This window comes from Caloenas nicobarica, chromosome 17 (assembly GCF_036013445.1).
Source record: "Caloenas nicobarica isolate bCalNic1 chromosome 17, bCalNic1.hap1, whole genome shotgun sequence".
Taxonomy (NCBI): domain Eukaryota; kingdom Metazoa; phylum Chordata; class Aves; order Columbiformes; family Columbidae; genus Caloenas; species Caloenas nicobarica.
In genome coordinates, this window is record NC_088261.1 from 4,708,062 (window position 1) to 4,732,561 (window position 24,500).

Genomic DNA, 24,500 nt, shown 5'->3' on the forward strand with positions numbered 1-24,500 from the left:
ACTATCCTCTCCACCTGCTGTGGCTTCATCCCCTGCCCTTTCCTGGGGGGTTGCTATAGGCACCCGCTTTGGGGGCTTGGGGCTCTCTTGCTTGTCGCTCTCTGGTCTTGGTGAGCCTGGTGGTGGCCGGGGCTCAGCGGGGGCTGCGGGTGCCCCACCGGCTGCCCCAGGGCAGGGAAGTGCTGCGGCAAGTGGGGTGCGCAAAGGGAGCGTGAGTGGCTGAAGGGGGAACCCCAAATTGTGCAAGGGCGCTCCCCGAGGGTGTGCTCTGCCCAGGAGCACGGGGGGATCAGTCACGGGTGGGCGTCCCGGGGTGGGCACCCATTGCACGGGGGAGCCCCACTACAGGGTTATCCCGCTGCGAGGGGGCAGCCCCGGCGCCAGGGCGGCGGGGGGGTCGCGGCGGGCGGGGCGGGGCGGGGCGGCGGGGTTATGTAAAGCGGTGGATTACCGGGGCCCGGGGCGCGGCCGGGCGGCGCCGCGATGGGAGCAACGAGCAGCGGCCCCGGCCCAGCCCCGGTGCGGCCCCCCGAGGTGCGTGCGGGGCAGGGGGGGTCCCCTCCGGTCCCGGGCACCCCCCACCCCGGGGTTCCCCCAGGGTCCCCCCGCCGCCCCGCTGACGCTTCCCCCGGTTCCGTAGGGCCGCGCCGTGGGGTCGTGGGTGCGGGCGCTGCTGCGCCGCGCCGGGCCGGTGCCGGTACCGGGGTCGGTGCTCGCCCTGGCCCCCCGGGGACCCGCCGAGGAGCCGCCGCTGCCCGGGTGGCCGCTGCCGCAGCTCGTTTCGCTTTTCCTGCCGGAGTTCCCCGTCCGCCCCTCCGCCCGCCAGCAGCAGCTCAAGGTGCCGTCCCGGGGCCCCCATCCTCCTGCTGGGATCCCGGTTCATTCTAACGGGGACCCCCGACCGTCCTCCCGGGGCGTCTGCAGATCCCACCGTGGCAGCCCCGAGCACCCCAACGGGTCCCCTCGCACCTCGTGCCGGGGTCCCCTCACGTCCTCCCGGGGTCCCTGCACCTCCTACCGGGATCCCCCCGGGCCCCAAGCGTCCTCCCGCTCCGTCCGTGCATGCCGTGCCGCCATCCCGGGATCGCCGACCGTCTTACCGGCTCTCCTCGCCCGCTGTGCCGGGTCTCCAAGCATCCTACCGGGATCCCCAGGCGTCCCGCCGGGTCCCCTTCTACCCCCACCGGGTCCCCGTGCTCCATGTCGAGTCTCCGTGCATTCTATTGGGGTCCCTCTATGCCCCAATGGGGTTCCTGTGTCCCTGTTCCCATGGTGTCCCATATCGGGTCCCCACTCATCCTGGGGTCCTCCACTCATCCCTATTGAATCCTCCTGGTCCCCATGTGTCCCCAGCACCCCGCCTTGGGTGTCCTGTGCCACCTCACCCCCACAGGACCCCACAACCTGCACCCCGAACCCATCTCCATGGGGTGCTCAGACCCTGCCGCCCCTCGCCCCCAGATCCTGGGATTTGTGGCCAAAGGCTCCTTCGGGACCATCCTCAAAGTGCTGGACTGCGGGCGGGAGAAGGTCTGCGCTGTTAAGGTGGGTGCTGCCCGCAGGGCCCATGGGTGCCCCTGCCTGCCCTTGATCCCCCTCTGACATCCCCTTGTCCCCCCAGGTCATGCCTAAAGTGGAGGTGCTGCGCCGTGATACCCTCAAACAATGCAAGGAAGAAGTCAGCATCCAGGTTAGGGAGGGTTCTGGGGGGCCCCAGCCCGTGGTGGGGTTTGGGGTGGCCATGGGGATGGCAGGAGGCCACTGGGGCTGTAGAGGGAGGGTGGCAGGAGCAAGGTCCCCAGCCCCCCTAGCCCCCCCCACTCAGGGGCCGCTCACCCTCTCTGCTTTGTGTCCCCAGAGACAGGTCAGGCATCCGTTTGTTCACGGGCTGGGGGACAGCTGGCAGGGCCAGCGCCACCTCTTCATCAGTGAGTGACCATCTGCCTGCGGGCTCGCCCCAGCCCCCCTGCCCACGCACGTGTCCCCGCTGCCTGCACACGTGTCCCCGCACACGCACATGCTCCCCCCGCGCTGCCCGCTGCCCTGCAGGGATCCAGGCACTCGGCTGCTGGCGCCCACCCTGCACCCACCGCAGGGACAGGGATGGGGACACGGGGATAGGGAAAAGTCACAGCAGGGCAGGGACCAGTGTGGGGGTGAATGAGGCGTCCCAGCCCCTGCATGGCCCTGGTGGCCCTGGTGGCTGTGCCACCTCGGTGCTCACGTAGCTTGTGTGTTCCCACTGCCTGTGTGTGACCCTGGGGACCATGCCACATTGCTACCTGTGCGGCCATGGTGCCTGTGCCACCTTGGAGCTCATGTGGCCCCTGGTGCTTGCATGATCCCAGTGCCCACAAGGCTCTGGTGCCCGTGTCACTGTGGTACGTGTCCCTGGTACTTGCATGCTCCAGTGCCACCTTAGTCATGCCTATGTCACCTTAGTACATGATCCTGGTGCCCATATTGATGCTTGATCCCCCTTGGTGCCAGTGTGGTCCTGCTTGCTGCCCTTACAGCTGCAGTGCTTCCATCGCCCTGGTGAGTGGCCATGGTGCCCATGTCACCTTGTGCACAGCCCCAGTGACCCACCTGGCCTCCCGTGCCCATGCCACCCTGGTGCCCCTGCCCCTCGTGCCAGCGTGTCCCCATGGGGCAGCCTGTGAGTAAGGCACGTCACCCGTGCCCGCAGTGTGCACCTACTGCAGCACTGGAGACCTGCACGCGCTGTGGCGTGCCGCCGGGTGCTTTGCCGAGGCCACCGTCCGCCTGTTCGCCGCTGAGCTGGTGCTGGTGCTGGGTGAGTGACTCGCCACGCTGGGAACAGCCACCACCATCCCCGCTGCTGGGGACATGAGGGCAGGGTCAGCCATCCCAGGGGGTGGGTAACTGCCTGCTGGGTGCCATGGGGGTGGCAGTGGGCACTGTGCCCAGATGGGACCTGCCGTGCTGACAGCTCTGTCTTCTCTCCAGTGTACCTCCATGACCTGGGCATCATGCACAGAGATGTGAAGGTGGGTGGCAGCAGGGTCGGGGGGCTGGAGGATGGTGTGGGGGGTCTCTGAACCCCCTGACATGGAAAGGCCACCCCAGCTCCTGTCTCATTTCAGATGGAGAACATCCTCCTGGATGAGAGAGGTAAGAGCCTGGTGGCGCTGGCCTGGGGACGCCCCATCCGTGGCGATGTCCTGTCCATGGGGACACCCCAACCATGGGTCCCCACGCGGCACTCACCCCACAGGACACCTCAAGCTCACTGACTTTGGGCTGTCCCGGCACCTGCGGTGGGGCGAGCGAGCCCACACCATCTGCGGCACTCTGCAGTACATGGGTAAGGGAGCAGCGGGGGGCTGCGGTGGGGAGGCACGGCCCCCCCAGGTGCTCACCTGCTCATCCCCGCAGCCCCAGAGGTGCTGAGCGGGGGACCCTACAGCCACGCAGCCGACTGGTGGTCCCTGGGAGTGCTGCTCTTCGCCCTGGCCAGCGGGGAGGTGAGGACTAGGGTGGGGATGGGGGGCAGGGGCACCCACAGAGCCCCTAAATGTGCTCCCTGGCCCCCCAGTTCCCTGTGGCACCAGCGGGGGACCACGTGGCCATGCTGGAGCGTGTCAAGCAGAGCAGCTACAAGAGCCCACCCGCACTCAGCCCTGCGCTGGCCCGGCTGGTCGCCGAGGTAACCCTCCCACCTGGATGCTGGGGTCCCCACTGGGCCCCCCAGGCTGCATGCTGAGGTCCCCACCACTCACTGTCCTCTCTCTGTCCCCAGCTGCTGTGCCACAACCCCCTGCGCCGTCTGCGCTACCTCCATCACTTCCAGGGTCACCCCTTCTTCCACGGGGTGGCCTTCGACGCTGAGCTGCTGCAGAAGGACCCGGTGGCGGTGGCAGTGGCCCCGCGCCCCCCCGAGCAGCCCCCGCCCGACCCCGCCACCTTTGCTGACTTCGACTGTGACCTTGCTGCCCCCCCGGGCCGGCCCTGGCCTGGCTGAGCCACCATGGCCAGGACCCCCTGCATCGCTCAGGGACATCTCCCCACCCCGCCCAGCGGCGTGTCGGACCCCGCTGGGCTGGGTTCCCCCCTTACCCCAACTCTGTACCTCTCCCCGCGGGAGCAATAAACCCGAGAGCCGCGGGCACCGCTGCAGGTGCTGCCCTGACTCCCGCGGGACCGCCAGCGGGGTGCGGGGGGCTGGTCCCCCCTCTTCTGGGGCAGGGGTGGGGGAAGGTCTGGGGGGGCCGTGCAGGGCTGATTCCCCCGGGGGAAGTTCGACCCGTTCTCTCCCAAGAAAGCGCTGCGCGCCCCCGGTGCGCCCCGTGCTCGGCGCTGCGCACGCCCCCGCCGCGCGTCCCCGCGAGGGGGCGTGGTCTCGTCCTTAACCACGCCCACCTCTCCGCCCACCGCCGCTCATAGCCCCGCCTCTAACAGCCCCCTCCGTGGAGTGACGCGTACGCGGAGCAGCCAATCAGAGCGGCGCGTCGTTTTCAAACGGGTGGCGGCGGCAGCGCGCGGGGAGCGCCGGGACCGGACCGGGACCCAGACCGGGACCAGGACCAGGACCCAGACCGGGAGTGGGGCCATGCGGACAGCCAAGACCCCTGCCGTGAGTGCGGGGCTTGGCATGGGGCAGGCGGGGGGCCGTCCCCGGTTCGGGCGTCCCCGGTTCGGGCGTCCCCGGTTCGGGCGTCCCCGGTTCGGGCGTCCCCGGTTCGGGCGTCCCGGTGGGCCGGTGGCGAGAGCTCCAGCGGTCGGGGACGGTCCCGGCGGGGCGGCTCGACCGTGCGGGGCTGCCCGGAGGTGGCTGGGGGGCGGCGGGTCTGGTGCGGGCCGGAGCTCTCCCGGTACATGCGCGGGGGCTGTGCTGCCGGTGGTGCCGCCGGTGACCCCCGCTGCCCCCCCTCCCCAGGCGCAGCAGCGGCCCCGCCGCACCCCGCTGCAGGAGCTGCGGCTGCAGCCCGGCACCGAGCGCACCAGCCTCACCCCGCTGCTCCGCCGCCTGCGGCTCAAGGTCGGTGCGGGGGAGGGACGGGACTGGGGAGGCGGGAGCGCGGGATGCTGGGGTGCACCGGAACTGGGAATACTGGGGTGGGGTACCAGGGCGGTGGGAGGACGGGTATATCTACTGGGGTGGGGGAAATGAGGAGACTCGGGCAAATGTCTATGGGGTGCTGGGGAGAAGGGCAGGGTAGCCCTGACCCCTCTCCAACCACCCTAAATGTCCTGTAGGACCGTGACTGTGCCACCCCAGTGTCCTGCACCCGGGGGCCCCCCAGCAGCACCTCAAGAACGCCCAGAAGTTCTCTCCTGTACCCCTCTGCCAGCTCCACCCTAGTGCCTTGCACCCTGGGGCCCCCCAGCAGCATCATCCCAGAGCCCCCTGGGACTCCCACCCTGGGGCCCAGCACTTTGGAGACCCCCAGGAGTCCCACCCTGGAGCCTGGTGACCCAGAGCCTTCCAGGAGTCCCACCCTGGTGCCCGGTGCCCCAGAGCCCCCCAGCAGCACCAGCTTGGAGCCCCCTGGCAGTTCCACTCCAGGGCTCTGCACCCAGGAGCCCCCCAGCAGCACCATACCAGCCTCCAGGTGCATCTCACTTTTGGGGCCCTGTACCCTGGAGCCCCCCAGCAGCACTGTGCCAGCCTCCCTGGGCAGCCCAGTCTTGAGGCCCTGCACCCCAGAGCACCCTGGCAGCGCCGTGCTGGACTCCCCGTGCAGCCCTGTCCTGGGTGCCTGCACCCTGGAGCCCCCCAGCAGCAACATGCCAGCCCCCCCATACAGCCCAGTCCCAGGGTTGTGTACTCTGGAGCCTCCCAGGAGCACCACCCCAGGGCTCCCTGGCATCATCAGCTCCCTGCCTTGCACCCCAAACTCCCTGGGCAGCACCACTCTAGCACCTGGCACCCCTGGCCCCCCCGGCACCAGCTCTACCCCGCAGGCAGCTCCCTTCCAGGGCTGGCGAGTGGTGCCCGCTGACTTTTCCTGCAGCCCCATGGTCCCTGAGCCCCCAGCTGGAGATGGGACTGTGGGTCTCTCGCTTTGCCAAGACACCCCCAAAGGAGCTGAGTCCCCAGCCCCTGCCCCCTCAGAGCAGGGCCCCCCTCCCACTGAGGCAGGTAGGTCAGAGCACGCTGAGTCAGAGGCAACAGCCACCCCGTCACCTGAGGTGGCCCCGAATGCCGTGTCCTGGATGTTGCCACTGGTGTGGCTGGAGAAAAGCATCAACGCTTCATACTTGCTGGACTCCTTGCGGCACAGCCTGCCCCTGCCTGCATCGCGGCGGGACACTGGCACCAGCGTCACCCCTGTGCCCACCGCAGTCGCCGGCACCAGCGTCACCCCTGTGCCCACCGCAGTCGCCAGCACCAGTGTCACCCCCGTGTCCACTGCGGTCGCTGGCACCAGCATCACCCCTGTCCCTACCATGGTCACCGGCACTTTCATGACCCCCCGGGATCTGCAGGAGAGGAGCATGAACACATCCGCGGCTGGCCCACCTTGCGCCAAGGACAGCGCTGCCGAAACGGACTCCTTGCTCTGGCAGTAAGTGGGGACACATCCCCCCAGACAGGGCACTGGTGCCTGCGGGCTCTCCTTGCCCCAAGCTTTCTCTCTGTCCCCAGCTGTCCCCGGGAGCAGCTGAAGTCCCTGCCGCGGGCAGAGCTGGAGGGGCGACTGGAAAGCACCCTCATCATCATTGAAGCGCTCTCACTCCAGCTGCGCAGCTGGCAGGAGAGCCACTGGCCGCTGCCCGGTGTGGGGCCAGCCGAGCAGAGGGATGTGCTCACGCAGACGGACGTCACCCACCCCAAAGGGGTAAGAATCCTTATCAGGGCAATGCTGCCCCTTTTTCCATGCCTTGGTGCCATGATGGTGCCACCAGCAGGATAGTGGCCCTGGCTGGACTGCAGCCTGGTGGAGTGGAAGTAAAGCAAGGCTGCTACAGCACAACAGCACTCTAGCTGTGTTATCGCACCTGGCTTGACCTGCTGAGTTTGCTGGATTTTAATTTTTTGTGCCAGGGAACACCTCTGGCATGCATGGTGGGGGGGAGGGACGGGAGGTGTCACAGCCAAATGGCTCTTGCTGGACCCCGGGGTGGAGTGAGGCTGGTGTGAAACCCACTCTGCTCTGGTGGGATGTCCTCAGGAGGAGGAGATCTACCACAACCTCTACGTCGAGCTGCGGAGGAAAACGGAGGCTCTGCAGCGGCAGCGGGGAGCGGAGCAGGACCTGCAGCGGGAGCTGGAGCTGGCTGCCACGGGGACGGTGTGTCTTGGCACGTGATGAGCGTGCCAGGTCTCAACTGGGCACGGGATATGTGTGCTGGGCACAGATTATGTGTGCCTGGCACTGCCCTGGAGCACTGCCTGAGCACCAGTGTCCTTGTCCCTCCCCCAGAGTGCCTGGAGCAACCAGTTCCTCCTGTTTCGGGGCATTGCAGATGCTGCGTTTCAAAGCTTGCAGGATGAGCAGGGAGCCCTTGCCAAGGAGGTGAGCCACCATACAGCCAGGCTGGACCTCTTTCCCTTGGCTTTCGGGAGATGCTGGTGATGCCAGCACACCCGGCAACTGTCAGCTGTATCAGTGCCTCCCGGTGCCATCTCCCCTTGCAGCGGGAGCAGGCGAGGGCCCTGGTGTCACGGTGCCGGGCCGTGCTGCAGAGCGTGCCTGGCAAGCTGCGGAACTGCCTGGAAGAGCGGGTTGCCATGAGGCAGCGAGCGGATGAAGTTCTTCGAGCCAAGGAGGAGGTAGTGGGGCAGGCAGGGGGGAATCGGGGCAGGCGCTGCTGTACCCATGCCTTATATGGGGTATTTGCATTTCTGCCTGTATTGGTGGAGGTGAAGCTCTCTGGCATCTGGTGGAAAAATCCTGATGTGGCACTGGAGGGCTTTGGCTCCCAGGGTGGCTGGAGCTCTGGGGATAGGTTTTTGGCTTGGGCTGTGTCCTGCTGGGAGCAGGAGCCCTGGGCTGCAGCAGCGTGTGGGGACGGTTCCTGGGAGCTGCCCCTTGTGTGATGCCGTGCATGGAGCAGCATCTTTCCCTTGGCAGGGTGACCACTTCCTTGAGGCTTTCCGTGCCCATGCCAGTGCCCAGATTGGCGCCCGCGACCAGAGCCTGGCCTCCCAGCGAGAGCTGGGCACGCTGCTGGCAGATGCCATCGACCAGCAGGTACCGAGCGGGCAGGCACCTCCAGCTGCCTCCTCCCGGGGGCTGGACGGGCATCCCACATCCTGGGCTCGGGTGATGCTCTGCGATGGGCTGGAGTCTGCCAGAGGTTTCTTGGGGCTAGTGCTCACCTCCCTCCATGGCCATTGAATCTGTTTAGCCTGGAGAAAAGGAGGCTGAGGGGAGACCTCCTCGTTCTCTGCAACTGCCTGAAAGGAAGTTGGAGCATGGACAGTGTTGGTTTCTTCTCTCGAGGACCAAGTGATAGGATGAGAGGAAGTGGCCTCAAGTTGCACCAGGGGAGGTTTAGATTGGATACTGGGAACAATTTCTTAATAGAAAGGATTCTCAGGCATTGGAACAGGCTGCCCAGGGCAGTGGTGGAGTCACCATCCCTGGAGGGGTTTAACAGATGTGGAGATAAGGTTCTCAGGGACATGGGTTAGTTGGATTAATTGTTGGACTCAATGATCTTGAGGGTCTCTTCCCACCAAAACGATTCTGATCCTGTCATTCTTCCACTGTGGCAACGCTGACCTGTCCACAGGCATCCCTGGCTGCTGAGGCTCAGCCCTTCAGGGAGTTCATAGACATCACCTTTACAAATCTGGAGGAGGAAAGAAAAGCCCTGGACGCAGAGGTAAGGGGGGTGTTTTGTGGTAGGCTCAGCCTCTCACCTCCAGGCTCATCCTACTTTGTTCCATCCCAGTGCACATTGTGCCCTGGGTACCGCGGGCAGCCTGGCTGCCAGACCCATCCCTGGTCACACAGCTGGGCAGAGCCGCTGGCGTGGCCGTGCCGAGCTCAGCTCTGCCCGGCGTCCCGTCCCCTTGCAGCGGGAGCAGGCGAGGGCCCTGGTGTCGCGGTGCCGAGCCGTGCTGCAGAGCGTGCCCGCCAAGCTGCGGAGCTGCCTGGAGGAGCGGGATGCCATGAGGCAGCGAGAGGATGAAGCTCTTCAAGCCAAGGAGCAGGTAGGGGGGTGCCTGGTGCGGTGTGGTGTTTGGGGTGCTCCTCTGCAGCCCGGCTGACCCCAGACATGGGGTGACTTGGGGCACCCCTTGGTGTGGGAACACCCCATGGGGAAGAGCAGCCCAAAGTGAGTCTGGATGTCACTGTGTCTCTGCAGGCGTCCTTCCAGCTGGGGGAGGCCTCTGTGGCCCTGCAGGACGCGGCGGCTCAGCTGGAGCAGCTGATGGTGGCCAACTCGCACCTTAATGCAGGTAGGGCTGGGTGACATGACTGGAGGGAGTCCAGCCGAGGGCTGCAAAGATGCTGAGTGGTCTGGAGCATCTTTCTTATGAGGAAAGACTGAGAGAGCTGGGACTGTTCAGCCTGGAGAAGCTGAGAGGGATTTTATCCATGCTTATAAATATCTCAAGGGTGGGTGTCAAGAGGATGGGACCAGACTCTTTTGAGTGTTGCCCAATTACAGGATGAGGGGCAACAGGCACAGACTGAAGCATAGGAGGTTCCACCTGAATATGAGGAGAAACTTCTTTACTTTGAGGAAAAAATTCTTCCTGGAAAGGGTTGGCAGGCACTGGAACAGGCTGCCCATGGAGATATTCAAAACCCGCCTGGGCGCGTTCCTGCGTGATCTGCTCTGGTGACCCTGCTTCAGCAGGGTGGTTGGACTGGATGATCTCGATATGTCCCTTCCAACCCCAACCACTCTGTGATTCTGTGACGTGGGCGTTGGAGCTGTCCCCATCCCTGCTGCCCCATCCCTGCTGTGCTGATGACTCTGCCCTTTGCAGACCTGAACTCCCTGAGGACAAATCTGGCCAACCTGGAGCAGACGCGGGATGCGCTGCAGCAGGAGAACAAGAAGCAGCAGGAGGAGATGGCCTGGTGGGTCTGAGCCCTGTTCCCCCATCCCAGCCACCTCCTGCCACCCCTTGTCCCCAAAGTGTGACACCCCCTGGCCCTGTCCTGTCCCTGCAGGCTGGTGCAGGAGAGGGACGCCCTGCAGCAGGAGTGCAACGGGCTGCGCCACGACCTGCGGGAGATGACTGAGAGCCGGGAGGTAGGAGCTGCCTGACCCTGTCTGCGCTGTCATGCGCTGCCAGTCCCTGTCATGGCCTCGTGGGAATGCTGGCGGGCGGCCAGGAGCAGGATTAGCCCTCCCGTGGCGGGGATGAGCGCGGTTGACATCCCGCACGTAGCGCTGCTCTCCGTCCTGCCCGGCGGTGATCTCTGGGGAGGGAGGACAGCTCGCAGGAATAATTTCCCAGGCATGGTGCTGTCCCGCAGCCTGTCCTATGTCCGTGTAAACGGCTGGTCTGCAGGGGTTGGTCTGCTGGGGTAAAGTTGCCCCTAATTTAAGATGGTGAGGGAAATGGGGCTGTTTAGTCTGGATAAAAGAAGGCTGAGGGGAGATCATCTTGCTGTCTACAACTACCTGAAAGGAGGTTTTAGCATGGAGGGTGTTGGTCTCTTCTCCCAAGTAGCAAGTGATAGGACAAGAGGAAATATACTCAAGTTGTGCTGGGGAGGTTTAGATTGGATATTGGGAAAAATTTCTTAATGGAAGGGGTTGTCAGGCACTGGAACAGGCTGCACAGGGCAGTGGTGGAGTCACCATCCCTGGAGGGGTCGAACAGACACATAGATGAGGCTTTTAGGGACAGGTTTTAGTGCCAGTGTTGGGTTAATAGTTGGACTTGATGATCCTGAGGGTCTCTTCCAACCAAAATGATTCTCTGATTCCAACTGGGAACAACACCCTGTGGTGTGGGAGAGACCATACTGGGGGTCCCAATGGGTGCCCTCAGGTCTGTCTGGACACTCACAGCCATATTCCCCCCTCCCCGGCTTTTATAGTTCCTTGACCAGGAGAACCGCATGTCCTGCACGCAGCTGCTGGATGCGGAGGCCAAGCTGAAGTTCACCGCGGCCGCCCTGCAGGAGCGCAGCCTGCAGTACGAGGAGCTGATGGAGTCCCACCAGCACCTGCGGTACTGACCGTGCTCAAACCCCTCTGTTTTCGGAAACTGAACCCCTTCTGGGGGGTAGGGAGGACACGGTGACATGGCTCTGGTCACTGTTCTGCTGGTGGAAGGGGCTGTAGGGAAGTGCAGCAGACCCCATCTTGGGGGAAGCTGCCTAAATCTGTAGGGTTTGCACCCTGCTGGGTCATGGTGGGCAGCAGGCGTGGGAAACATGCACCTCCCACGCAGAGGAGGAGGAGGAACGCTGCTCCTGCTGAGGCCGATGCCATCCCACAGGAACGAGCAGGCTGCCCTGGGCCAGGAGCTGGAGAACACCAAGACTGAGCTCCTTGACTTGCAGCTCAAGAGGAACAAAGTTTCCTGGTGCTCTAAGGACATCGCAGAGACCAAGATGCGGCTGCAAGAGCTCGCTGACTGCCTCAGGGCTGCTCTGCAAGAAGAGGTAGGAGCCCTGCCCTGGGGACAAGGACAAGGCGGTGGCTGGAGGGGTGTCAGACCCTTGTGGCTCTCCATGGCCTGACTTTGAGACCCCCCGCCAACTTGCTGGGGCGATGCGGAGCGGTCACATGCTGTACTCTGGCTATTCTCTCCCTCCTCTCCAAAGGATGATGATGCCCCATCAAGAAGCAGGGCCTGGACCCCGGCTCCACGGACGCCAGGCTGGCGGACACCGGGCTGGCAGACCCCTCGCCGTGCCTGGACCCCCGCCTGCCGCACGCCGGCGTCTCGCACCCCCTACCACGGCGGGAGCTCCTTCGTGGGCAGCGTCCTGAAAGCCGTGTCAGGGAAAGGTGAGCTGGCACCTGCTGGCTGGGTGCTGGGGTCCCCTTGTGGAGATGGGGATCATTCCATCCCATGCTGGGGATGTGCACTGGTGTTGGGTGAGGACAGCCCAGTGCCACCCCCGTGCCATTCCCTGTGGATTCCCTGGTTGTTCCCTTGTGGCGGACATGGGTTGGGCGACGGCCATACCTTGTACCCTAGCTGCTGTCCCTCCTGCAAGCAGCCAGGGTCTTCTCTGTGCTCCCCGGGAAGGACAGGAGTGTGGGTGAGCTCTGGTTGTGCTCCCTGCAGCACACAGAGCTGGGCACAGCGCCTTTGCCCTCTCCTCTTGTAGATGCTGATGAAGCCACCAGAGGCGGGAGTGCATTTACCAAGGACAAACCCGCCTCTACACCAAAGCCAATAGGTATTGGGGCTGTCACCCTGCCCTGGACCCTGCTCCAAAGCTGCAGGGCTGCCTGCGCAGGGGAATGAGCAGAAATGCCCTCCTGCTCGGCTCCGTGTCCCCTGGGTCTGATGTTCCCTCCATGCCCTGCCCGCAGAGCCCGAGGATGGCCTGCTGGAAAGTGTGAAGGAGCTGCGAGCCGTGGTCTCCAACCTCACCATGCTGAGCTGCCGCATCCAGGAGCTGGAGCAGAGCGAGTTCAAGGCGCTGCAGACAGAGATGTGAGTTCGGTGGTGTCTCGTGTCAAGGACCGGGCATGGGCACCACTATCCTGGGCACAGTATCTCCTGCGGGCAGCCTGTCTGGAGCCTGCCACTCATCCCAGCTCTGGATTAGACCTCTCCTGCCATGACTAGAAGGGCTTTTTGGGGCTGGCTGGTCGGCGTCTCCACCACAGGGCTGGTGGGCTGCCCAGGACAGGGTTCGGTGCCAGCCACCGCGCTCAGCCCCACTGTCCTCTCCCAGCTCTGACCTGCAGCTCCAGCTGGAGACAGTGACAGCTGAGAGCCAGGAGAAGATAGATGCCCAGGCCGCCACCATCGCCAAGCTGAACAAGACGCTGAGGGGCAAGCTAGAGGTGAGCCAGTGCCAGAATTGGGCCAGCGCTCACCCCAGGGCAGAGCCAAACTGGGACGGGTGCTGATCTAGGACACAGAAATCTGGGTGACCGGCTCTGGTGATGCCCCATGGGTGTTCCTGGCTCATCTGACCTCCTTGAATATGAGAAAACCCACTCCCAGCCGGGGTGCTGGGGGTGGCCGGTGCTGGGCACTGCCTGACACCACTTCTTTCCCACCACAGAACGAGAAGGAGTTGCAGGATGTGGTGAAACAGCAGGAAGAGAAGATGTTGCAGCTCATTGACAAGAGTGGGGAAGTCACAGTGCGTGAGGGGGCCCTGGCTCGGCGGTGTGCCTGGGGGTGCCAGGCATGGGACCCCTCTCAACATCTCCTTTTCCTCCACAGAGGCTGAAGGGAGAGATATCCCAGCTGAAGCGCTCACTCCAGCGTGCAGAGACGGAGGCCAAGGTGCTGTGGGAGGAGATGCGGGGGCAGGAGCACAAGGTGGACGCTGCCTATGTCCAGGAGCGGGTCCTGCTGCGGCAGGAGGTGAGGCTGGGGGGCTGCCAGGGCTGAGGGCTCCGTGTCACCATCCCTCTGTGGCCAGGGGCCCTCTCCAGACCTCGGTCATTGAGCAGGTGACTGGTGGGATGGCAGGGGAGCCCCCCACCCCGTGGCTGTTCCTGACGGTGAGCCCTCTGTGACACTCGCTGCTCTTTGCAGGTGGACAAACTGCGGCTGCTGCTCCTGGAGAAGGAGGATGAGAATCTGCTGCTCTCTAACAAGTACCTGGAACAGGTATGGGGAGCCCCAAGGGGGCTCTAGTCCCCTCTCCCTGCCCCATTTTGGGGCAGGCTCCTGACAAACATTTCCCACCGCAGATCCGAGGGTTGGAGCTGAGGCTCCATCACACCCATAAAGTACTGAGGACCCATGAAGAGATGCAGGAGAAGATGAAAGAGGTGAGGTTTGTGGTTCACTGCTCTTGCCCTTGCTGTGACTTGCAGCACTGCCAACCCTCATCCCAACGCTGTCGCTAACGCTGTCCCCAGGTCCTGTTGGCCGTCCCTGACGTGGCAGCGGGCTGCCAGGAGCTCCACAGCCTCCTGCGGTACTTGGGCCTGAAGCCGGCCAGTGTCAACAAGGAAGCTGCTGAGCCGCTGTAGCCTGTAGCATAAAACCTTCCTGCCCTCCTGCCTGTTCTTAATGCTATAATTTATTAAAGAAAGTTTTGTTAGCTTTCACCCTGTCTGGTACATGGATCCAGGAAGCTCCTGTTGCCCTGGGTGGGGACAACTCATCCAGCCTGCGCCGGCTGTGCCCGCTCCGTGTCACGAGGCCGTGAGCAGGGCTCTCTGCCACCCCAGGGCCTCTCCCCCTTGGCGGGGACATGCAGCCCCCCCGCCGGCGCTTGGTCTCAATAAGGTGCCGCATTCCCCAGGCTCCCACCCCACAGCCCCAGCAGCACCCGGGCTGACCTATCTTCCCTCCCCGGGTGCCTGCTCCTCCTCCTGCCCTAGATTCCCTCTGCACCCCTCTCCTGCTTCCACTTTAGAGGGGAGGGGAGGCTGAATCTTGCACCCCCATCATAGGGCCATGGGCCACACGCCTGTTGCATGGGGACAGTTTCCCCCCTCCAGCACGCAGCATCCCCTGGGTTGCAGCAAGTGCTGTCTGCCAGGCACTGGGAGCTCTGCCAGGTCCTGCTCCCAGCCCCCCCTTGGCCCCTGCTGCTGCATGGAGGGGGCTCCCTCGAGGGCCCTCCGGCTCCCAGCACAGCTCAGCCTCATCTCCCTCTTTCCCTACTGGGGCATCTCCTGTGGGATCCACCTCCCGGTGTTCCTGACCCCAAGGATGCTCCTTGTCACCACGGGGGCCATGCGGCACCTCCCTCCCCCAGCACAGCCCAAAATAGCAGCGTTCAAACAAGTGCTCTGGTTTTTAATGGCCTGTTTCTGCTGCCGGGGGGTGAATCACCTTCCCCTGCCCTCTATCGCAGTGTTGCTGCCCTGGGTGCTGGCACCTTTATTTACCCCTGCACCCACTAAATGGAGGTGTTTATGGTTGCACTTCTATTTACCGGGTGCGTGGGTGGCTCACAGGAAAGCAACACTTGCTGCTCCCTGGCATCGCCTCCCTCCCCGCTGTGACTGTCACCTTGCTGGCGGAGGGTCAGATATGGCCCCCTGAGTGGGGCCAGCAGTGGGGTGCCCCAGGCTGTGCCTGGCTCTTGGATGCGGGGGATGATGTGCTCCCCTCCCTGGATTAGGGAAATGTGAGGTGGCTGAGCCCTCCTTTTACGGCGGGGATTCAGCGGAGCCCAGCCTTGGCAGCTGGCCCCGTGGGGTGAGCAGGGACACTGCTATTGTCCTTGTGTGGGTGGATGGCAGCTTTTTTGGGAGGGACTGGGTTCCTGTAGGAGCCCCCACCACGTCCTGGGCTGATCCCCACTGGATCCAGGGCTGTGCACTGCTGGGACTTGGGCCCCCGTAGCAGAGGTGACACAGCTGGGGTCCCTCATACAGCAGTAGTGAGTGGCACGGTGGGGTCCCCAGCCTGGGAGTGGCACAGTGGGGTGCTTCGCTCAGGGGTGATGAGGGGAAGGTCCCTGTCTGTAGCTGGTGGTGGCAATAGGGTGGCACAGTGGGGTCCACAGCAGTGGCAAGAGGGTGGCAGGGGGAGTCCCTACCCATAGGCAGGAATGACACGGCAGGGTCCGTGGCACAGAGGGGTCTCCAGCAGCACCAGGGGGTGGCACTATGGGGTGTCTGGGTGGCATGGGGGTCCCTACCCATGCAGGGAGTGACTCCGCTGGGTCCCTGGCTGGGGAGGGACACACAGAGGGGTCCCCACCAGCAGCGGGGGGTGCAAAGGGGCGGCACAGCGGGGTCCCCAGGCCCGGCATTGTCGCCCTCGGGTCCCCACCAACGGCAAGAATTTTCGCCGGGAGGGGTACGTGCGACGGCGGGAGGGGCGGAGCCGGCTGGGGGGGCCGGTCCTGTCGGGTGCCGCCCCGCCGGTCACGTAGCTCTGCGGCACCGCAGCCCCATTTACCGCGGGGCCCGAGCGCGCAGCCCGCAGTCCGCTCAGCCGCCCGCCCTGCACGGTAAGGGGGAGCTGGGAACCGGGAGAGTGGGGGGAACAGCCGGGGGTGCAGCCCAGGGACCCCGGCGATGGGAGCCGGCAACCCCGCCGGCGCTCCGGGGTGTGTCCGTGCGGCGCCGCCGGCATCCCGGGGGTCGGGCAGGGCTAGAGGGGCTCTGGGGCAGAGGGAGCCCCGGGCATGGGGGTTTTGGGGGGCTGAGGGGATCCCGGAGACGCCCCCTGCGCTGGTGCAGCCCAAGCCCAGGCGGTGGCCGCCGGGGGATCGCCGCTCCGGGGAAAGAACCGACTCCGTGGGGCATCCCCGGTCCCGCGGCAGCGCCCTCGCGGGGGCACCCACACCCCGGGGACCCCCAGCCCCGGGTAGTGCCGCCCCGGGGGTCTCTCCCTCCCCAGGTAGCGCCGTTCCCGGGGTATTTCCCACCCCACTCAGTATCCCCACCCCGCATATCGCCACCCCCCGCGTTCATCCCACCCCGGGTATCCCCGGCCCTGGGGTATCTCCATCCCCGGCCCCCCCGGGCTCTGCCCCGGCCCCCCGCGGAGCTGCGCTCCCGCAAGATGGCTGGGCTGGGGGCGGGCGAGCAGGCAGCAAAATGGCTGGGAGCTCCCCGGCATCCTCCACGAGGCCCTGCCCGTCCCGGGGCGAGGGCAGCTGCCTGCTCACTGCCTGCTTATGCAACGCGCCCCCCCCGCTGATGGGCAGGGCCGGGGGGCTCAGCCCCACGGGGGTCCCCGGTCCCCGCAGGATGGGGGTACGTGGCGGATTGGGGGGGGCACCCCGCCGGCGCGTGACTCAGCCCCCGTCCGCTTGCAGCCACCGCCACCATGACGCACCAATACCCCGCGCTGACGGCTGAGCAGAAGAAGGAGCTGTCGGATATCGCCCTGCGTATCGTGGCCCCGGGGAAGGGCATCCTGGCCGCCGATGAGTCCGTAGGTCAGTGTTGGGGAGATGTGTCCCACCACCTCTTTTCCCCACGCCTGAGGCTGATGAGGGTGCTGGGTGCCCGCAGGGAGCATGGCGAAGCGCCTCAACCAGATTGGGGTGGAGAACACGGAGGAGAACCGCCGGCTGTACCGCCAGATCCTCTTCAGCGCTGACAGTAGGGTGAAGAAATGCATTGGTGGCGTCATCTTCTTCCATGAGACCATGTACCAGAAGGCTGACGACGGCACCCCCTTCGTCCAGATGATCAAGGACAAGGGCATCGTCGTGGGCATCAAGGTGTGGGGGATGTCTGGTGGGTCTGTGGGGTGCTGAGGGTGTTTGGGGGGTGCTGATGGGGCTCAGCACTGCCTTCCCCTTCCCTCTGCAGGTGGACAAGGGTGTTGTGCCGCTGGCTGGGACAGATGGCGAGACCACCACGCAGGGTAGGTGGAGCAGGTAGGGGGGTGGGGGCCGTGGGGTTCAGGGCTGCGGGGCTGACGTGCTGTCCCCCAGGTCTGGATGGGCTGTCAGAGCGCTGTGCCCAGTACAAGAAGGACGGGGCCGACTTTGCCAAGTGGCGCTGCGTGCTGAAGATCAGTGACAACACCCCCTCCGCACTTGCCATCATGGAGAACGCCAACGTCCTGGCCCGCTATGCCAGCATCTGCCAGCAGGTCCGTGTCTGTGGCCAGGCATCGCCCCACGGGATGGGTGTTAAGGGGCCAGGTGTTGCCCCACAGGGGTGGGCATAGATCCCTTGAGCATTTCCCCCTTGCCTGGGTATTACCCTGTGGGACTGGACATTGACCCACAGGCTGGGTAACACCTCGTGTGGATGGACATTGACCCCCAGGACCAGGCATTGCCTCGTGGGATGGGCATCACCTGTGGGGCCAGGCATTGCTACGTGGGGCTGGGCATCACCCCACAAACATGGGCATTGCTCTATGGGGCCAAAAACTGACCCTCCCAGGCTGGGCATCAGCCTATGGGGCTGGGCATCACCTTGAGGGGCCAAATGTCACCCCACTGGGACTGGCATCACTGGCAACAGTGGACATGGAACCTCGGGGCTGAACATCAGCCCCCACATCCAGGCATTGGCCCACATTGCCATGGGGCCAGGGGGATGCCCAGGGACGCCCCCGTGATGGCATCTGCCTGGTGTTTGCAGAATGGGATCGTGCCCATTGTGGAGCCAGAGATCCTGCCTGATGGTGACCACGACCTCAAGCGGTGCCAGTATGTGACGGAGAAGGTAAGCGGTGGGCTGGGCAGCAGTGGGGCGGGCAGCAGGGCAGGCACCGCGCCGTGCTGGGGACACCATTCTGCCTGTCCTGTCCAGGTGCTGGCAGCTGTCTACAAGGCACTGAGCGACCACCACGTCTACCTGGAGGGGACTCTGCTGAAGCCCAATATGGTGACCCCCGGGCACTCCTGCCCCACCAAGTACAGCCCCGAGGAGATCGCCATGGCCACTGTCACCGCCCTGCGCCGCACTGTGCCCCCGGCCGTGCCAGGTACCGGCGCTGGGACATGGCAGGGACCAGGAGGGAGATACCCTGTGGTCCCTCTGGTGCCATAACCCTGCTCTCTGCAGGTGTCACCTTCCTGTCCGGGGGTCAGAGTGAGGAGGAGGCTTCCATCAACCTCAACGCCATCAACACGTGCCCACTGGTGCGGCCGTGGGCCCTCACCTTCTCCTACGGGCGGGCGCTGCAGGCGTCAGCACTTAGCGCGTGGCGTGGGCAGCGAGACAATGCCACCGCCGCCACCGAGGAGTTCGTCAAGCGCGCAGAGGTGATGGGGGTGACCCCCGCAGGACAGGGGTGCTGAGGGCTGCATCCCAATGGGGTGATGGGGACATGGGCTGTGTCCCCGTGGGAGGGCGTGCACCAGTGACTGTGACTGTGCCATGTGGGATGCTGAGGGTAATGTCCCTCAGGGTGACAGAAGGCACCAAGGGCCATGCCCCACAGGACACAGGATGCCAAGGACCATGGTCCCCATGGGAGGGATACTGAGGATTGTCTCTGTGTGGGATGGGGGACAGTAAGGAGGGCGTCCCCAGAGGGGAATGGGGGATGCCAAGGGCCAGTTCCCTCTGGGATGGGCTGTGCCCCCTAGGATGACATGGGACATCAAGGGCTCTGTCCCTATGGGAAGAGAGATGCCACAAGCCACGTGCTGTGGGGTGACAGGGGACACCAAGGGTTGTGCCCCATGAGATGGGGGGTGCTGAGGGCTCTGTCTCCTTGGGAGGGGGATGCCAAGGGCTGTGTTGTTGCAGAGGTGCAGGAGATAACTGGGATCACGTCCCCATAAGCTGGGGGACCCTGAAGGCTGGTGTCCCCAGGGACTGGGGGACCCCGAGGGCCAGGGGTCACTGATGTTTCTTTTCCCTGCAGGTGAACGGGCTGGCGGCGCTGGGCAAGTATGAGGGCAGCGGGGACGACTCGGGGGCTGCCGGGCAGTCCCTCTACGTGGCCAACCATGCTTACTGAGCCCTGGCTGGGCACCCCACTGGCCCCGGCCCCCGCCCCGGCCCCCTCCCCGCCACTGCTCACACCCCGCTTCCACCCCAGCACCCAGGGGAGCCGCCACGTGGGGACGGGAAGTAGGAGGTGCCCTGTGGGTCAGTCCCCACGCAGCCATGTCTGCAGATGGAGTGGGGGGCCCGGGTTACCAGCCCCCAGAAGGAGCTGCCCTGGTGCCCCTTTGGCGGGGGGCTCTGGCCAGGCCTGGGGAGGGGGAGGCCTGGCCGTGTCGGGGGCAGGAGGAGAAGCCTGGGGGTGCCCCTGCCCTGCCGTAGCTTCGCAGTCCTGGTCGCTGCCGCCCTTGGGGCGCCTGTGTCGTGTTCGCCGTGTGCACCCCGTGTACCAAATAGCCTAACAACGAATAAACGGTAGAGACAGCGCTGTGCCGCCTCCTTCCTCACCGCAGGGCACCTGGGGACCGTTTGCTGCCACATCCCGGGCTGTCCCCTCCCTGGCCCTGCTCTGGGCAGCACCTGCAGCCTCTTGTGCCCACCCATGCAATGAGTTGTGCCTTGTCTCAGCCCACCTATACCCATCGTGGGGCTCTGGGAGGTGAGAGGGGTGGCTGGGCTCTCCCTGTGGGCCATGGGGCGAGTAAGGAGCCCTTGGGGAGCCCCTGTTCTCCCCCTCGCCCCCCATTTCCACCTCCATGCGTGCTCGGCGCTGCAGACACGCGCAGCGCCCCCGGGGGTACCGCTTGTGCCTCCGCGGCACCCGTACACACCATGCAGACAAAGCCCGCCTCCTCAGGGCGGGTACCGCGCTCCGATTGGCTCTTCTACCCGCCCGTCTGCACCGCCGCGCTCCGCCCGCCGCTTCTATTGGCTGCCGTGAGGACTGGCCTCTCTGAATGGCTGGGCTGAGCGCAGGTCCCGCCCCCCCCGCGGCTGGTCCAAGTGAAGATGGCGGCGGCGGTGACAGCGGCGGATGAAACAGGTACTGGCGGCACCCGGGTGTCCGCTCGCTGTCCCCCGGTCCCCGCCGCGGCCCCGGGGAGCCGGGCCGGTGCTGAGCGCTGTCCCCGCAGAGCGGGCGCGGGGCCGGCGGGCCGCCCTGTCCTTCGCGGCCATCGCCGTGGTGCTGGGGCTGCCGCTGTGGTGGAGAACGACCGAGACGTACCGCGCCGCGCTGCCCTACGCGGACATCGGCGGGCTGGGCCAGCTGCCGGTGAGCGCCCCGGGGGGGCCGGGGGCAGCGGGTCCCGGGGTGCGGAGCCCGGGCTGACGCTGCCCCCGCGCAGGTGCGGCTGGCGGTGCCCGTCGCCGTGGTGTTCGCGCCGGGGTCGGTGCCCGGGGACCTGCCGAGGCCGCTGCCGTTCAGGGATGTGGAGGAGATGGAGATTTCTGTGAACGGTGAGAGCCCCCTTCTGCTGTCCTGTCTCTTTGGGGCGGGCTTGTCCTTGCCCGGGGGGTCCCTTCTGTCCCTGGGAGGCTGGTACCGGCTGTCAGCCCGGGGCTCCCCGCACCCCAAACTGTGTTTGCCAGCATCCTCGTGTCCTGAGCTGGCAGTACAGGGGAGCAGAGGGGACAGCAAGGGCCACCGGGTGCTGCAGGGCAGAGAACTGCCCTCCTCCCTGGTCACGGCAGCCCTTGGAAGCCGGGACAAGCCTAAAGGACCCTGTGGCATGTGTCCTCCTAGGGCTGTCCCTTGTCCCTCTTAGTCCCTACAAAGTGCCAGGACTCACAGCATCACCCACACTTTCTCCCCCACAGTGAGAACCAGTGTCACGTCCCAATACGAGATGGTCTATCGCGGCACCACAGCTCAGGAGGAGGCAGCGCTGGATGCAGCTACTGCACGAGGTACCAGGATGAGGGATTGAGGTAGCTGGGGCAGCTCCGTGGGGGAGCAGGCTTCTTTTTCGGAGGCTGGTTGAGCAGAGAGAACTTGGCTTTGCTGTGTCTCAGGGTGGGATGGGGACTGGAGTGAAATTCACAATCCTGCTAACACCTTCATCTTCCCCAGAGGCTGATGCTGCTCTGCACCCGCTGCAGGACTCTTCTTTGGGCTCTCTGACTGTGTATGTGGTCCCCGAAACCTCCTCTCTCCTGCCTCAGGTAGGGAGCAGCACCCTGGGGTGCCAGTGTCTGAGAACTTCCCCCATCAGAGGTGTCCTGGGGGAGGCGTCTGTCCCCAGGCTGTCACCGTGCTCTTGTCCAGCATGTTGGCAGGACCCAGCCCTGCTCCCAGCCCTCATCCCTTCCCTTTCCCCAGGGCATCAGTGTCTACGTGGGGAAGCACCGCAGTGCCCTGGTGAGGGCTGGGGGCGGCCTGGCTGCCCTCCGCATGCGCCTCCGGCAGCTCACGCAGGTGATGTCCTTCACGGCCAGCTCCATCGCCTCTGTCCTCTCAGACCGTGTGCCCGACGGCCAGCTCGGCCCCGACACCCGGCGGCACTTGAAATCCAGCCTGGGTACAGACGTGCACCCCAGCCCTGTTTCTTGACCCGGGGGAGACATGCTGGCGCAGGGGGAGCCACCATTCCTACTGTGCCTGTGACATCCAGGGATACTTTCTGGGGTAGCAGCCCCTGGGATCTTCCCTCTGCCCATGACAGTTGCTCTGGGCCAGGATCTGTACTGCCATCACTGCATGTTGGGTCACTTCTGTATGACTCCACTTGGGGAGGGCCGGGGAGGAGGGGATCGGGTCCCGCCACTCCTGGAAGCTGTGTCGTGGCCACCAGCCCAGCCTCGGCATCGCCAGGCGGTGGCCGTGCCGGCGCCTCACAGGCGGCGGGTCCTCGGCAGGGTACGAGATCACCTTCAGCCTGCTGAACCCCGACCCCAAGTCCCATGCCGTGCACTGGGACATCGAGGATGCCGTGAACCGCTACGTGCAGCCTGTCCTGGACAAGCTGAGCTTGGTGGCCAACTTCTCTGTTGACTCACAGGTGAGGGCTGGAGGAGGCAACGGGGAGAGACCGATCGTGGCTTTGCTGGGTGCCCCAAGATGTGCTTCTCTGCCGGCAACATCTTTGTGTGCCTGCAGATCCTGTATTACGCTGTCCTAGGAGTGACACCGCGCTTTGACAAGGAGTCCTCCAGCTTCCTCCTGAGCGCCCACAGCCTTCCGCATGTCATCAACCCAGTAGAAGCCCGACTGGGTGAGCTCTGCGCTCCTGACCTGGCTCTCACAGGACTGGGATTTGCTGAGGGAGGGAGGACAGCTGTGCCTGGGGTCTGTGTCCCTTTTCCCCCTCAGCACCGTGCCCCGCCAGCACCAGATGGGAGCGAGGGTGACCAAGACTTGCCGGGCTGGGGGGTTCTCTGACTCTGTCCCACTGCAGGCTCCAGTGCTGCCTCACTCTACCCCGTGCTGAACTTCCTGCTGTACGTACCAGAGCGTTCCCACTCTCCTCTGTACATCCAGGACAAGGACGGAGCCCCAGTGAACACCAACGCCTTCCACAGCCCCCGCTGGGGTGGCATCATGGTACGGAGCTGTGGGGGTGCTGGTGGTGCCCAGACAATGCGGTAGCTCCGCATTCCCAGCCCCAGGGCTCTGGCTGTGTCTTGCTGACATGCTCTCCTGCAGGTTTACAACGTTGAAGCCCCTGCTTCTCCCCAAGCCTCCCTCCCGCTGCATGTGGATGTGGACATGGTGCGAGTGATGGAGGTTTTCCTGGCCCAGCTGCGGTGAGGATGCGCTCACTCTTCCCTCCCTGGGCCTCTGCGCGCTCTCCTGGCACACGTGGAAATCACCAGAGTCAGAGCAGGCTGTACCTCTGTGGGCTCTGGGAGGCTGAAGTGGCTTTTTGTGGCCTTGGAGGTGCTGACCACTGGCCAGCACTGCTCTCTAGCCAGGGGTGCTGGTGTATCTCCCATCTCCTGAGGTAGGAGGCTTCTCTTGACCTTCTCCACATCCAGGAGACCATTAGATGTGGTTGAGACCTGCCAGGACTGAATGCACCAGGGCAGGGGAAGAGCAGGGACTGTGTGTGGGGCTGCAGATGCGTGATGTGGGCTGAGGCTGTCCCTTCTGCTCCCAGGTTACTGTTTGGGTTGTCTCGCGAGGAGCTGCCCCCAGAGTTCCTGCTGGAGAGCCCAGGGAATGAGGGCCTGGCCGACTGGGAGCTGGACCGCCTGCTCTGGGCCCACACCATGGAGAACATCGCCACTGTGTCCACCACCCTGACCTCGCTGGCCCAGCTCCTGGACAAGATCGGGAACATTGTCATCAAAGATGATGTTGCCTCTGAGGTAGGGTGGGGGCCTGGGTGTCACTGTCCCTGTGCAGACCATGAGCTCTCACTGCTGTGGTGGTGCAAGCGAGGCTCCCACACTTGCTGTTGTTGTCCTCTCTGGCCAGGAACTGACCATTGGTGTTGTTTCCCGACAGGTGTACCAAGCAGTGGCCTCAGCCCAGAATGCTGTGGCCGAGTTGGCCGTGGGCCACCTGCACTTGGCTTTCCAGGCCAGCAAGAAGGCGGTCACCTCCTCGGAGCGTGCGTTCTTTGACCCGTCGCTCCTCCATCTCCTCTACTTCCCTGATGACCAGAAATTTGCCATCTACATCCCACTCTTCCTGCCCATGGCTGTCCCCATTCTCCTCTCCTTGGCCAAGATTGTCAGGGAGACCAGGCAGCGCAAGAAGGAGCCCACCAAGATGGACTGAGGCCACCATGATGGACTGAGCCCAGTGTGCTGGCGCTGTCTTAGGGCTGGGGCTGTCCCCAGCTCGTGGAGTGTGTTGTCATGGACCCATGGCCCAAGAAGGTGCCCCAGAATGGTGGCAGGGCCAGGCCTGGCACTTTGGGTCTGCCGTGGCCAAAATGCAGGAGGGGGAAGAGAGGTTGCTTGGTGGGGTGTGGGAGATGCTCTCAATCTGGGTCCTGAGTCCTCCACCCAGAACTGCTGAGATCCAGGAGGAGTTGGGGGGGGGTCTCCTTGTGTGTCCCCCTGGCCCTGCATTGTGTTCAGAACAAGCTGTATATAAATAAAAAAAAAAAATCTGGTGTTGTGGGGAGTTGGTGTGAGGCTGTGTGACCTTCCTGCCCTGCCATTAGCCCTCTGTGACTGCCCCTTACCCT

At 64.7% G+C, this 24,500-nt stretch overlaps 4 protein-coding genes across 4 annotated transcripts; all 4 read left to right on the forward strand.

Moving 5' to 3' along the window:
- The first annotated feature begins 476 nt into the window (after positions 1–476).
- Positions 477–4,074, forward strand: RSKR (ribosomal protein S6 kinase related). The gene is made up of 12 exons (XM_065647282.1): positions 477–534; positions 641–838; positions 1,462–1,545; positions 1,622–1,690; positions 1,859–1,928; positions 2,690–2,797; positions 2,971–3,011; positions 3,108–3,135; positions 3,239–3,328; positions 3,400–3,488; positions 3,560–3,670; positions 3,764–4,074. The coding sequence occupies exons 1-12, from the start codon at positions 484–486 to the stop codon at positions 3,983–3,985; spliced, it is 1,161 nt and encodes a 386-aa protein (XP_065503354.1). The 5' UTR covers positions 477–483; the 3' UTR covers positions 3,986–4,074.
- Positions 3,992–14,064, forward strand: SPAG5 (sperm associated antigen 5). The gene is made up of 24 exons (XM_065647441.1): positions 3,992–4,057; positions 4,283–5,002; positions 5,221–6,533; positions 6,614–6,806; positions 7,140–7,259; positions 7,392–7,484; positions 7,607–7,741; positions 8,043–8,162; positions 8,707–8,799; positions 8,996–9,130; positions 9,286–9,379; positions 9,917–10,010; positions 10,104–10,185; positions 10,983–11,116; positions 11,387–11,552; positions 11,715–11,901; positions 12,228–12,299; positions 12,436–12,559; positions 12,804–12,915; positions 13,140–13,220; positions 13,304–13,447; positions 13,622–13,696; positions 13,780–13,860; positions 13,951–14,064. Exons 1-24 carry the CDS (start codon positions 3,992–3,994, stop codon positions 14,062–14,064), a joined length of 4,548 nt encoding a protein of 1,515 aa, XP_065503513.1.
- A 1,856-nt stretch (positions 14,065–15,920) lies between these two features.
- Positions 15,921–19,842, forward strand: ALDOC (aldolase, fructose-bisphosphate C). The gene is made up of 9 exons (XM_065646990.1): positions 15,921–16,004; positions 16,818–16,940; positions 17,017–17,228; positions 17,320–17,374; positions 17,445–17,605; positions 18,106–18,189; positions 18,277–18,451; positions 18,532–18,731; positions 19,340–19,842. The coding sequence occupies exons 2-9, from the start codon at positions 16,829–16,831 to the stop codon at positions 19,433–19,435; spliced, it is 1,095 nt and encodes a 364-aa protein (XP_065503062.1). The 5' UTR covers positions 15,921–16,004; positions 16,818–16,828; the 3' UTR covers positions 19,436–19,842.
- Positions 19,843–20,322: 480 nt separating this feature from the next.
- PIGS (phosphatidylinositol glycan anchor biosynthesis class S) lies at positions 20,323–24,430 on the forward strand. Its single transcript, XM_065647042.1, has 12 exons — positions 20,323–20,404; positions 20,496–20,635; positions 20,709–20,820; positions 21,181–21,270; positions 21,434–21,525; positions 21,683–21,881; positions 22,219–22,361; positions 22,460–22,574; positions 22,758–22,903; positions 23,006–23,106; positions 23,460–23,670; positions 23,810–24,430. Exons 1-12 carry the CDS (start codon positions 20,371–20,373, stop codon positions 24,083–24,085), a joined length of 1,659 nt encoding a protein of 552 aa, XP_065503114.1. The 5' UTR covers positions 20,323–20,370; the 3' UTR covers positions 24,086–24,430.
- Positions 24,431–24,500: the final 70 nt, after the last annotated feature.